The following is a 15,095-nucleotide window of genomic DNA, read 5'->3' as shown; positions in this document are numbered from 1 at the left end:
TCCAAAATAATCAATTTTTTAATTGTGGAAGTAACTACAAGTAAATTTGGACGTAAATGATCAATAAATTGATAAATTCAATTCAAGCACAACCCCACCTCTAAATTTTCAACAAATTCATACCAGGACTATACTACTGAACACATCGTGAATCGTGAGCATATTATTGATAAAAACTACAAATATGGAACAATATGTTTTTTATAACAATATGGCAAGTTTATCGTAGATTACATTGAGAATATAATTGATAATGCAGTCCATATAATCTGCGTTTTTTAGAAGAAATTTTGAAGAGGCCTTTGGCATTCAGAAGGCATGTCAATCATTTCTAAATATAGCAATAAATAATGACACATGACGTCAAGTAATCAAACTTCTCAAATTGCTTGATTTATTCTTTTGTTAAAAGGTATATGATGCTGGTCGTCATACAGACACTACCAGTTTCAGGGATTAATTACTCTCCACAAAATAATAAATAAGAATTTTAATTAATTACTCTTCACAGTATGGAAACGCAACTCATTAGTCAGCAAAATTGATTGTTGTTATAATGTTCTTGAAAATTCTACATCGAAATGGTTGGTTTGGGTTTCAAAATCAGAATTAAAATTGTTGTTTTTGTTCTCCAATATTTTGATATTAATCAATTCTGCTGGTTTAAATTATATTTGATATCATAGTCATCATATGAAATTAGAAATGAACAAGTTGACCTGATCTAGTAGGAAATAATATCCAATTATTATTATCTTGACGAAATCGCTAAACAAGAATTTATGCTACAACACACATGTTGAGATGCTCCCTGAATTATTTATTTTTTTGTGGATAATTTTTAAGCATCAAAATATCTGTTACTTAGTATATGCAAGCAGGCTTTACATCTGGCGCTAGGAATTAAAATGCATGACTCATAAAGGGCATTAAAAATAAAATATGCAAGTAAAAAATACAATGTTTCAAGTAATAAAACTGTGGTAAAAATGGACAATGTTACTTTTTTTTAGATTGATTCATAAAACAATTCGTACACAATACCGTACAATTTGAAAGAAATGTGTAAATTCAGAATTATTTAGATTATTTGATATTTAGTGTATTAGTTGTTGTATTGCATCAGCCACAGTACAATCATAATCAATATTCATTCTGGTTCAACTAAATTGTGAACAATTTAATTTTCTTTCATCCTCACTGTTTCTGTGATTTCCTTTGTTTTATATGTTTTATATATTTAATTTAGAGATTCGTAAGGCGATATATTTTCATAAAACTAGAGAATATTAAAAAGACTTTAATCCAAACTTGGTTTGAATATTCTTCCATTAATAATTGGAAAGACACAAAACCTCTTTAAAACATTTGGTAAAAATGCATAATTACAATAAATAGGTATGCAATATTAATGTAGTATGTACTTTAACATGGTAAAGCCTTGTGGTAATTCATCATCATTTATAAAATTCTAAATTTATCAAATTAAAAAAGAGTGGGCGGCTTGATGTTAATACCAGGAGGTAGAAATAAGTTTTGAGAATGTGGGTGAATGTTTTTATTATATCACATGATTCAAATTTAAATTGCTCACTTATCTTGGTCTGCAAATGCGAGTACAATAACTAAGTTTTCATCAAGTCTACTCTATGTCTAGAAAATTTAGATCTGAGTTTTACTTAGACACCATAATTATTATAGAGGGAATAAGTTCTGACCTTAACATGACATAATGTTTTTTACATTTCAGTGACATATTTAAAACTATTTATAAACCAATAAATGGAGGGTTCATCGAAAGTGCCAAGGTATTAAATAAGGTCATAAGGTCATACAAATTAATTATGATTGGAATTAAAGACGTGTCCTCTTCAAACTGTACTTGTTGTAATCCTAGGTGTATTGAAACATGACATTCAGGCCATAATGTATAATCCTCATTCACAAGGGACATGATATGGATCTCAATACATGTATGTAGAGCTAGGCTATAGTAGGCTACAGCATCTGCTATATTCAATCCCCAGTGAGACGCCTTTAAAGTACCCTATACTATAACCTTTTGACCCTTTGTATACACCCTAGCTAACTAGCGTATCCATTGTGTTCAATCAATACAAGATTATAATCAACAATAAAATCCTATTTTGTTTAATTTCAAAAGGGTTTGAACATTTCATAAAAGGGTGCTTCAGCAACCTACGGCACTAAGCTTAAAAACTGCTTTTAAGCTCAGACTTAACAAGTCCAACCTAGCCTAGTGTGAACGCTTCATTAACATAGAATGTATAATCTGAAATTAAGTAAATTACTAAGTTCAACATACTTAAGCTTAAAGACCAAAAAGTATATTGACCTTTTAAGAAGGCAATATTTGAAATAATGACCAATAAAACGAGTAAGACGATAATTAAGAAAGTGACTTAAGTGTGAACTAACCAAAAAAAAACTAATAACTAATGTGAAACTTGACTCGCGACCTTCAAATTTATTGAAGAATATTTCCCTTGAGTGATGTATCTTAGACAAACAGTGAAGAATAAAATTAGTATGTAAATGAGCAACGTTAAAGGGGTTTGGAAAAATTTCCTTGTTGTAAAGCTCTGTTTACACTATCAAACTATTACTATATTAAATATGATAGTGACATGTCCAAATATGGTAGTGACATCATCATATCCATAAATGGACACATCACATTTTTTTGTTGCATAGAGTTTGATTGATAGTGTAGACAGAGCTTAATTGATAATGAATATATTTCAAAAATGTATTATTAATTTTTAAAAAGCAAAGGGGTAAACTTACCGACTGCATTGCTATCCTCCTTTGTCATTGCCAGTACCAGGGCAAGTTGTTGTCTCTCAGACAGGGGCACAGGCCTACCCGGTGTTCCCAGGACAGTTGGACTGCCGGGCTGGGACACCGGTCTCTTTCGTTTTTGTGGTGTAGGCTTACTATTGGTCTTTTCTGTAATTCAAACAATTGAACAAGTTGTTAAAACTATTACACCTTTAACTACATTATGACTTTTTATAAGTAATATTATAATACTAATGTACTAGTTAATTATCAGAGGATTTAAAAATCACTTAAAATTGTACAATAAAGTGTTCAACTTTAACCATCTATATTTGCACATATAATTTTTGAAATTCCGGGAGATCCCGGTCGTGTGGGCCCCTTTACACCAGCCTGAAACAAACTTCAGGATATAAACACAGCAGTGTCTTAATTATTAAAATACCTAGACAAACTTGAAACAGTTACACACTAATTATTATTCATTTAATAAATAATCTATTTTTATATCTAAATCCAACGCTGTCAATCACACTGAACATCAAACTGAGCATTTACAAGAGAAATTAAGTTTAAACTATTTAGAGTGAGTATTAAAGTTGGAAGGAAGATTTAATAAAATCATAATTTATTCAAGTTTACATGTTTTTAAAGATTATAAAGTAAATATAGAAATTAATATAAAATTGATGATTTAGGTGTTTCTTGTAAACATCAGATATTATTTTTTTTAATTAATTTATTTATTTATTCAGGTATAAAAACATTCATTCAGCAGTGGTTGGATTAGAATTTAACAAAACAAAGCATAAACGTTAGAATATTGTATTGTAATAATGTCAAGAGAAAAAATCCAAAATGATTGAAATTAAAACGGTACTGGGTTTGGTCTACTACTAGTATAAAGTCTGTATTTAAGCAGGAAGAATATACTACCTGCAGACCTTGATTTAAAAGGAGCGCCATGGCGCTGACGCTCCTTGGCGCTCCTGAAAACGATCAAAGGAGCGCCTAAAATAGCGCTCCCCAACCTGTTATTACAGTGCGTCATAAAAATATATATAATGATAAGATTAGAATATTAACCCCGAATACAACACACAGTCTATATATAGTCGCGCAAACGATCTTTGTTATGGCTACCCCCGATAGGCTAGGCGCGCCTACGATCTTTGATGTTGCGAGAAAAATATCGTAAACAATTCATTCTAAATATAGTATCAGAACGTTCAATCGGTAGCTCAAAAAGACTGCCGTCAGAAGACCGTAATTATACAGACCTAGTTTTTTTGGTCACATGGCATGAAACGCGATACTCTCTGCTTTACCGCAACATCTCACATGTTTTTTTTTTAACTCAGTATGTGAGGGTGGCTGCCGACGATCGTGATTATAGATCGTGTACCTGGATTTTGTGTCACATGACATGAAACACTCTTTTGATCTTAATAACTGCTCACATGTTTTCCCCTCCAAATTCTGGTCGGGCCTTTTCTTATACACATGTCGCCTTTATATTAAATCTTATAGTAATTAATATGGAATATATATTTATTTTGCATATATTTTGTTGGTGTCCTAGCCTAGGTGTCGTTGTTTTTATAATTCGCTAACCCAAGGTAGGATTAAATAATTTATAGTGTAGGCCGCCGAAACTAGACTAGGCCTAGATAGATAGCCTCGACTCTCTCTGCGTGAGCTGAGAGGTCCACGGACCCGATGTCGTCTCGTCGGCGGATTTCCGTCCAAATTAGGATAACCGATGCGTAGGCCTAGCTAGGGTGGCTACAAAAATTTACGTCTACTATCTTTAGATAGGATTTTAATTAGCAAACAATACATTGTTTGTTTGCATTGTCCATGCTTCTAAAGTAAAGGCGATGACAATGGTGTTTACTAACCCTACGAACCACCCTACGATCGACGCGTAGATAATTATCATAACAATACATCGTAGACTACGTTCAGAGAACAATGACCTACGATGAATTTTACGTGCGAGAGTACCATTTCCGGCCATCTAGAGGTGTCATTTATCAAAATTCGGCTCGCCACAGGCCCAACCATGGTGGGCCTGTGCCTCGAATACTTAATCTAAATAATGGCTCTCCTCAACATATTGAGGAGAGCCATTAGGAGCTCTCCTCTTATATTTATAAATCAAGGTCTGCTACCTAATGTAATTTGTGAAATTGAATTAATTTGTTTATTTAATTTTATTTAACATTACCATTAATGTTTAATGACCAATAAAAACAATTAAATTCTCAATAACCTGTAGAGGGCACTATGTAGACGGGTAGTGAACAAAATGAACATAACAAAATTAATTAACGTTAACTTAAAGGAGAATATTAAATGTTCCAGTAGAATTGATTGAATCAGTAATTAAATAACAAGATTTTCTGTGTGTTGATTATAAACTAGATTTAAGCCTTAAGCTCTGTCTACACTATCAAATAGTTTGACAAAAAAGTATGATGTGCCCAAATGGTATTGATATACCAAAATATAGTAGTGATATGACATCATCATGTCCATACATGGGCACATCATATTTTTTTGTCACATAAAGTTTAATAGTGTAGACAGAGCTTTATAAAATTAATGAAGTGTACTGTATACAATGGAACTACACAGTAGCTCAGTGGTATTATGTCAACAGACTTGATAAACCACAAGAAGTTTCCAAGAATTGTTAACAGTAGACAAAGAACCTTAAATACTCAACATCAACATGAGTTCCTCTACTAATCATTACAGGTTGATGAACCTTTTCTGGTTGTTATTATTAATAATACTGTACATTTATTATTGTTTGTACTTTCTCCATCCCATAGCAACCTCCATCCCATAGCAACCTGGGCTCTAAAGCTTGGTTTCCACTTGGATGCAACGGAATATTATAAAGGTGAATAAACATTGATTTAGCAAGTGACAGATCGGATTACCCATTGCATCGTGATTGGTCAAAATACTTAATACGGTGGGCTTGCGTTGCATCCAAGTGGGAACCAAGCTTTATGGAGACATTTAAGTTAAATTCCTTTGTTTTTCCTTGGGATGTTAATTGCATTGCATTATGGGATTGATAAACTGTGACAGGTGTAAGAAATTTTTCGCTTGGTAAACTCAGATGAGCTACATGTAATTGTAATAGGTACAGTAGACTCTAATTAATTCACAGATCATGTAAGGTCATATTAACACCATTGTTTAACTTTGGACAAAAAAGTATTTAAAAATATGAAAAGGTTTTTTCGTCCTTGAATATCAATAGTATTACCAATTAAGTGTAAGTTTTACCAATCAATAATGAATTTCCAATTTTCCATGCTCTGTTTGTTGTCTAACAGGGTACTTTTATATTTTTTTTTTGTGACTAGTAGTACAATTTCTCATAGCTGTTAATGATTTCCTCTGTATAGAATTGTTCAGTGGTCGCAATCAAGTTTAAAGTTACCAACCTACATTTGTAACATCTGTATGTATTGATCTGTGTGTTTAGGATTCTTTTTCATTGTAGAGGTTGAACTTCAGAATTATATCAAATATCATAAAGCATATAGAACTAGCCCTCTAATTAATGATTCACCTAACATGAACAACTGATGACTATGGACAAATAGTACCAATTGAAGACAGATTTTACAAACTCCTTAAAATTTTAAATATAAGGCGACACCTTCTTGACCCAACTAAAGTATCCCTTACTAGTAATAATAATTGGCCTTAGTGTTAAAAAACAAGTCCCATGTTCCTTGCTCCTGAATAGGGATATCCACAATAAGTGCACTTTAACAACAAAACATCTTTGCCTTTGTTCGTTGTAATACCTCCTTACTGTATCAGTGGTGTCTCCTGAATAGGAGGAGTTCTACTCTAACAACAAAATGAAAGTATACTGTGTGTGAATAAAAATGAACAAATTGCTCAAACAGTAGGAGTTTATAGACAAAATAATTATGGATTTCGGTTAGTGTTAAAAGACGAAACAATAAACATGACTCATATTATGTTTAAAATGACACTTAGGTGAAAGGAAGATTATTATTATTTCCTGAATCACAAGACAGGATAAGACGACCCATTAAAGATAATGCTAAAAAGAAAGTTTTAGTAACTTAGGCAAAGAATGTGAATAGAACAAATTATACACACATGAATGTAATTATGGTAGTAAGCGCCAATATGTAAATGTTGGCCCTTCCACTTCTCAGGACCCATCCTAAGGCCCTGTTCACACTGTCGTCCATCCATCTTCCAGACGACTCACCCTATGGCCCGGTTTACACAAAAGGACCTATATTTTGACCTTGCTCGTCATAAATACAGTTTGCTATAAGTCCATTGCTGTAGTGTAAACCAACCTTAACTTCATAATATTAAAAAATCTTGTCACATTTGCTTACATAAATTGTGCAACCACTATGCGCTTTAAATCATACAGTATTATTTAGACCTAAACAATCTCATATTCGTTGCTGAATATTATGCAAAACATCTAGCGATTTCATGACAATGCTATTAACTAGAGAAAAACTAATGAATGTGCTACTTTAAACTAAATAACATTACTAGCGAGGAGCATCATAAACTGATGGTGAGTCTTAAGTCTTTGTCTAAATCATTCATACTATGCTGATGTACTGTAAAATACATTTCAACAGCCTCTGGGTATTTCTTCACATAAACTGTAAACCAGGGAATTCAACTTAAGCATTGTTTTGTGCTAACCACCTATGAATTGTCACCTAACAACAGTTTTCATAGAATGTAAACTTTTGACTTGCAATAATTTAGCTTTCTGACTCCCAGCTGTGCCCTATTATGTTTGCTAATAATTCTGATATAAAATTACTCTGTTAGGACATAAGTTACAAGAATTTAGCAATAAATTTAATTCTTTTGTGTTCTGTTAAAAAAAATATCAGCTCAAATAACAACAAAAATACAAAAGAGAGAGACTAAATGAATCATTTATTTTATATTTATGTTTCTGGTAATCACATTCAATGTAAAATGACCGTGTAGGTATGAATGTATTAAAGCTGAGGGGATCTTTTTTCGCTCAACAGTATACATACTGTAGTCATTTGAGTATAAGAAAGTCCATTAATTTAATATGTTTTTTGGGATTTTAAAATGTTTGCAGTATTTTAGATGAGAATGAATTTATTAATCAGTAATATTCCACTCGACAGCATGAATAACTATCATTGCTAATTTTAGACTGCAGTGCGTTAATAATTCAAAATATTGCTGTTCTCATAATGCATTATTGTAATCAAACTCACACAAATATCTTGAATTAATAAAGTATGTGAACAAACTTTTAAATATCCGGAATAGAAAATGGTAGAAAATATATTCTTAACTAATGCAGACTTTGAGAGATGGCACTGTAACTTAGCTAAACATATGACATTTATACAGAAAATTGAGATCAAAATTATATTAAATTCAAACGTAGAATAGAATAACAACCTTTAAGTTACCAATGTACCGACTGCAATTTATCGATTCCACATAACCAATTTCAAATTAGAATTGGGCGCAAGTTGATACAACATGATTGGTCATTCACCGGCGGAGGATATTAACACCGGGCTGAAGCAATACTTGGCAGTGTTGTCGGCCTTCGTACTAGATTCAGTGCCTGGAGGCGCTATGTTTTAAGAGGAATGTAATGTATTGTATTACACACGTTGACCTTGTAGTAGGTGTCATTTTAATCATCATGATTCCTTACATTGATTAATATCAGGACATCAAATTTTAAAGCTTCTTACAAAATTAAAATGTGTGAGGAATATTGACGTTGATTAATAACAGTTATAAGAAGTAACATCGTGTCTTTATGATTACTGTTAATGGTCTTGTTTTTAAAGACCAAAATACATAAATCATAAATATTCACAGGACTTGATTTTGTTTGTTTTTGTCATTAATTAAATTTACTGTACGTTTTTATTTTACGAGTCAGAACTACAGCTCTGTCTCTGTCCCTAAAAAAGTGATGTTGAACTATCCCAATTATGTGCAGGCTTCATTCTACACTAGGCATTTCAAACTCCTGTGGCCTCCCATACGTCGTCATTGGTTTAAAGTGTGGTAATTATAAATAATTCATACTGTATAATTAACGGCTTTAATTTATGGACTAGATTTGTATAAATATAAGAAATAACAAATATATTATGGGTATTATTTCAAGTGTTGCCACCATTGTAAAATGTTATCCAACATTTAAATGTATGTGAAAATGTTTTTCCAAATTGTATAAAAAGTATACCGGTAATGAGACAAGTAATACAGAACGGACAAAACTCCACTGAATGAAGTGTACAGCAGTTGAGGAAGATGGATTATATAAAATTGACGATGATACGTTTCAAAAGCCTTGTATCAAACAATTTCTAAACCACAGTACAAAACTTTAATTTAAAATTTAATTACATCTGTGCATTCCATCTAGTTGGTCTATCTTGAAACATATTACTTAATTATTACCGACGATAACTAATCAAGTGGATTGAATATTTTGGTATTTCTACTACCAGTACCAGGCTGATTTCCTCTAAGATCTTATTAGTGTCTTGACCTGTCGTAATATAGTCTATTACTAAGAATTGTGGAAGGCCAACTTTATGAATGATTTCATTAGATAAGAGTGTAGGTTAATAAACAAGTGTTATGATTTGAATAACAGCAGGCAACAGAAGGCCTTCGTTATTACAACACTTTGCTGCATGATATTAAAATTACTTCAATGTTGGGACATACACTATTGGGTTATACTGTAGTATGATAGATAATAAATATTAAATTTAGGAACATGGTTAAAAAAAAAAAATGGTAGACTAGTAGTAGTAGCATGAAATAGCGGATCACTCGCAGTAAATATAGTATGGATACAACAGTCTAATGTATGGATACAACAGTCTAATGTATGGATACAACAGTCTAATGTATGGATACAACAGTCTAATGTATGGATACAACAGTCTAATGTATGGATACAACAGTCTAATGTATGGATACAACAGTCTAATGTATGGATACAACAGTCTAATGTATGGATACAACAGTCTAATGTATGGATACAACAGTCTAATGTATGGATACAACAGTCTAATGTATGGATACAACAGTCTAATGTATGGATACAACAGTCTAATGTATGGATACAACAGTCTAATGTATGGATACAACAGTCTAATGTATGGAGATACTATTGGGTTTTAGTATACAGTAGAACCTGTGTTTTACGTACCCTGATTTTACGTTCCCTCGATTTTACGTACGCTAAAAATAACCGATGACGTCATCATTTTCTTACATTGAGGGCGCAATTTAACAACAACAAAGCACACAAAGCCACAAGCATGGCTGTGTGAGGAATTCTGCTGTGTGTGGGACAAGCTACACACGTGCATTCCCCATAAAGCAGCGACTGTTTTTTTTTTTATAGAAAACAATTATATTTTACACTTTATTTAAACATCGCACAGCCTGTATATACTGTACTTTTCTAGTTAGGCCTCACATCTTGCTAGGCCTGCTAGCCTGGCCTGAATAGTCTAGGCAAGGCCTAGCTAGTGACCACCTGCATAATGTACAGAAGGCAAACACGGCCAGCTACGATCTCTACGTATTTGGGGTCAATTTAAGGTCAACCTGGATTTTACGAATCCCTTGTTTTACGTACGCCTTTCGGTCCCGTACCGTACGTAAAATGGAGGTTCTACTGTACTGTAGTATGAATAATTATTAAATGTACTGTAGGAAGGTGGTTTAAATTTGCTAAGAAAATGGTACCATGAAATAGTGGATTAACCGTAGTAAATATAGTATTGATACTAATAATTACTCCACTCTGTAGGTTGTATGGTTTATTTGTGGTACAATGATATTTAGCGTTAGGTTACTTAAACCATTACTAATAGTATTAGTCATAAAATACAATATTATTCCACATCACATCATAATATCTATTTAATGATCATGTCAACATTATTCTTACTGCAATAACTACTGTACATTTTGTTTACATCTTAAAATATTTAGCAAGCTTGTTTTCTTTTTTCCGGATAATTATAAATTCTGTGTTTGCCTCATACTGAAGTATACTACTGTATAGTAATATGTCACAGGAATAAGAAGTAGTTACTGCAGTACAATCATTTTTACTTAGTAATGAAACAAATTAGTTTACCTGTTTCGGAATTTGTTACTGGAAATAGCTTCCTCTTGAGAGCCCTGTCGTTAGTTTTGTTGGCAGGAGACGTTTTGATAGAAGAATTTCTTTCCTGCGTAAATTAATAAATTACATTTCATAGTTATTAAAAGAAAAAATTAAATTATTCTAAATACAGGTACAGTTTGCACAAGAAATAGCTTTTATACATTATATACTGGTCAAAATGTAATTGAAATCTAATCATTTTAATAAATATCATTATAATCATTATCAACCAAATAAAGTGAATGAAGTCACTTGTGGCAAATACATTCAACAATTCTAAATTAAAACTAACCAAATTACACAGATTTCATTTAGAAAATTTATTTATTTTTAATACATGTTTCATTCTAATTAAAGCTTTAATATAACAAAGCATTTATCGTTAGAATTCCAGGCATACTGACCAATTTGCCATAATCCATAATATGGACTCTGAATGGTCAGTATGGTCAGTTGGAACAATACCCCGGCCACAAGAGGAATTACGTCAAGGACATAGTTCATGCAATTTCTCTACAATTTTGTTTTTCTTTTTTTTAAATTAGATTTTGCGGAAGCTATACAATTTAACAAGGATTTCAAAAGCTTCCTAGTACGATGGTTAATATAAACAGCAGATTGTTGCATGAATGAAGGTCAAAGTAGTAGTATTATAGTTCATGCTTTTATATAATGCTTGATTTGTATCAGACGATTGTTGTTTAAGCCCGGTAGCGTTTTATCAAGACTTTCTTTTTTTTCTTCTTCACAAAACGGAAAAAAATCGTCAATATGATCTAGTTACAGTTTAGGCCTGTTTCTATTATTAAATCCACTTCTTCTTGTCTCTACAGTAGAAGTTAACCCATTCAAAGTATAAATCACCTCTTCCCCTGGCTACAGGCAGTCCTACTCTACTGTCGACAAAGCTTATGGAAAAGGAAAAACCAAGCAAAAATTTCACACCGTTACTAGAAACTATTTGGGGTTTAAACAAATACCATTGGCTTTGATTGAAACAGTCTAGTCTAATTGCAGGTGAACCGTGTGACAAAATCTGAAATAAATAACTACTATAATGCTGCACAGTACACTGTGCAAAACAATAAACATATTGCAGTAAATAAATGGTACGACCATATACCTTATGGTATCATTATTAGAACACATAATTGTTTCAAAAGAATATTGTGTTTACGTTGGTCAAATATGGAAATTTGAAACATAAAGTACTTGATGACTGCATACTGGCTTTATTAAATCTTGCTTTACAATGGACATGCTTGCTGGCTATATTAAACCAAATGATTTTGATAAATGGACTGGTTTTTAACCAATTAGCCAGCCCATCTGGTGGCATAACGATGTTAATTATTAAATGTTTATATCTATTATAAAATGCCATTTGATTGGTTGATTTCATAGTGCATGTCATGCATTATTCTCTCCCATTTTAATGATTGAAAGATACTATTGCATGCCCTGCTTTTTGAAAAAAAAAATGGTTGTTCAAACCAGGGACAATATTCTCTGTTCAAACGCAGTAGACTTGAATATTGCAATACTGATAGTCAATCTTTTAACTTTGATAATATTCTCCCAATTCAACTTAACAGTTATTCATTATTTAAAAAAAAACATTTTATCAAACAGACATTTTATTGTACTTTTAGGCACATAATAAAAAAACAGCCAAAATACTTGACTTACTGTACACATTACGACGTTCTTTAAAATGAGTTGAATTCAAGATCTTGATCAACACACACAACTAAACAGTTAACAGTAAAACTCCCTATTAGCCTAGATGATACTACAGTACTATACAAATACACAGTACCACCTACTGTATACATTTCGCAATTCAGCCACTTGAACCAATAACAATTTGCAAAATCATAGTTCATCAGATTTAGATATAGTGAATATCATTGGATTATATATTTTGAAACCCATTAACTATTTATAATTATGCATTGTTTGTAGGATTTATCAAATAGTTTCTGATTAATAATAAACAGTTTATTACCCAATGGGTATATGTATATGTTATATATTCATACTAGACTTTATTGTTCTAAAAGTCTTGTATATAGCCATAGGTGTATGCACAATACCTTGCAGTGTTCTACTCCCAGTGTTCATATGTCAAAAATAAGGAGCTAGACATGTAACTCAAAGCAGCCTAGTCAAATTCAAATTATGTATTATAAAAATTAAATTTCCAAAGAAATTTATTCAAATTATTGTGTTTTCCATTTTAAAATTGTTAATTGTTAAATTGAATTTCTTCAAGTCTTTCATCAACAGCCAGGTCTACATTCTCAACATTTAATTTATAGTGACAAGTTGTGCTGAGCAAACTAAAGCAACTTCAGACACAGTAAACTTTCGAATTTAAGTTTCCAGCTTTAATTAAATAATAAAAATGGAAGTTTTAGAAACCTGCTTACATTTTAAGTTCATAAAAAAATTACAGTACACATACATATAAAAAGTGAGAAATCATATTTATTGAGAATGTTACAATTTCTACCAACTAAGGCTTGGTTTCCACTTAGACGCAACGCAGGGATCACTGTAAATAATTTGACCAATAATGCGATGGATTGTCACTTGTGTGATTGGTCAAACAATCTGTGTTGCGCCTACGTGCTTGAGTTGCGTCCAAGTGGAAAACAATTTTAGAAAGGTCGCCCTTATTTATTAACTATTTATTCTTTAATGTTTAGGGGCTGAACTTGATTAGTTATTATTTTTTAAATAATCCTTCCCCATTATTATTAAGTTTTATTTATGTTTACAATGTTTATAACTTATTTTTGGGAAAATAATAGACAGAAAGAGAGCTTTAACAACACCAATTATTATTATTTAAAGAAAGAAACTTACCTTCTTATGTGGAGAATGTTTATCCGTCATTGTGGAAAAACTTTGTAACGATTAAAATCTCCCGTAAGGACCATTTGTAAGTGTCCTGTTGGCAACATTTAAAATCCTTGGTAGTGCCGATGGTACATATAATGATAAGTAAATATAGATAAAGTCACTTCTTCTGCTTCCTACAGCATTAGTCCATTAAGTAATGCACCTGAGAAAAAAAGAAGAAATTAATAAATCTTATGTATTTAATGGAAAGGTATGATCTTACAAGAAATGTTGACAGACAAGTGTAGACTAAGTGGATTTATAAAAATACTCTGACAAGATTCTGAAAAAGTTTCAGAAAACAAAGTACACAGAAATCACAAAAAAAAAACTTAAGGACAAACACTATCCCCTTAAATACTGTACTACTAATGTTAAGTACCTGAACTTAAAACTCCAGAGTAATGTTATAGTGGTCAATCCCTTCAACTTTATAATCACACACAGATATCACCTAAAAAATTAAATAACCTTAAATACTACACCCTATACTACTAGTAGTGCAGGAACTCCAGTTTACATACATAGTGTGGATAGAATCCCTTTACAACTAAGCAACCACTTATTACAGTACTTATTAGAAACAAAAGACTTGATAAAACAACCTGCATGAATTGCTAACAGAATCATTACAATCACAATACAGTTCGTCAGATCCATACTTCTGCATAATTTTAAATTCTGATAAATACTGGATATAATTCAATTAATAGAATACTGGTACTGGTAGGTAGTGGTACTCTCCACCAGATACCGAAACATTGTGTAATTAGAATAAGCAATATAAAGTTTACCAATGGTAGAATTTGGATAAATTAATAAATGAAGAGTGAGCATTCAATCAAATTATCCCTGTTTACTTATTATAATCAAAATCTTAATTACACAAAGTAATTTGATTTGAAATTACTGTATAAGATTTTAGCCTCCGTCTTGGACTCAAAGCCAAGTGAATGCTTAGATACACATAAGTGGTAGTTTTCAGTGATATTGGTAGATATACAGTGTAATTGCACTCTGGAGGCAGTTCTTATTAGTATCATCATAGCACTTAGATTTGTCATTAATTAAACTTATCAGAACCACATCCTTGATATCGTTTTTAACCACAATTGTTTACTACACATGTATGACCAAT

The 15,095-nt window shown here is 31.9% G+C and overlaps 1 protein-coding gene across 1 annotated transcript in view; it reads right to left on the bottom strand.

Moving 5' to 3' along the window:
• The window catches only part of LOC140056007 (uncharacterized), a 71,927-nt gene that overhangs the window by 33,856 nt on the left and 22,976 nt on the right, over positions 1–15,095 (bottom strand). The window contains exons 3-5 of the mRNA XM_072101203.1: positions 13,922–14,120; positions 11,021–11,114; positions 2,809–2,970 (exon numbers count right to left, since the gene is read on the bottom strand). Of these exons, the coding sequence (XP_071957304.1) occupies positions 2,809–2,970; positions 11,021–11,114; positions 13,922–13,951 (286 nt within the window). The 5' untranslated portion in view covers positions 13,952–14,120. The remainder of the gene's footprint in view (positions 1–2,808; positions 2,971–11,020; positions 11,115–13,921; positions 14,121–15,095) is intronic.

This window comes from Antedon mediterranea, chromosome 8, assembly GCF_964355755.1.
Source record: "Antedon mediterranea chromosome 8, ecAntMedi1.1, whole genome shotgun sequence".
NCBI lineage: Eukaryota > Metazoa > Echinodermata > Crinoidea > Comatulida > Antedonidae > Antedon > Antedon mediterranea.
The sequence above is the reverse complement of the archived record's forward strand: the minus strand, read 5'-3'. Positions and strand labels throughout refer to the sequence as shown.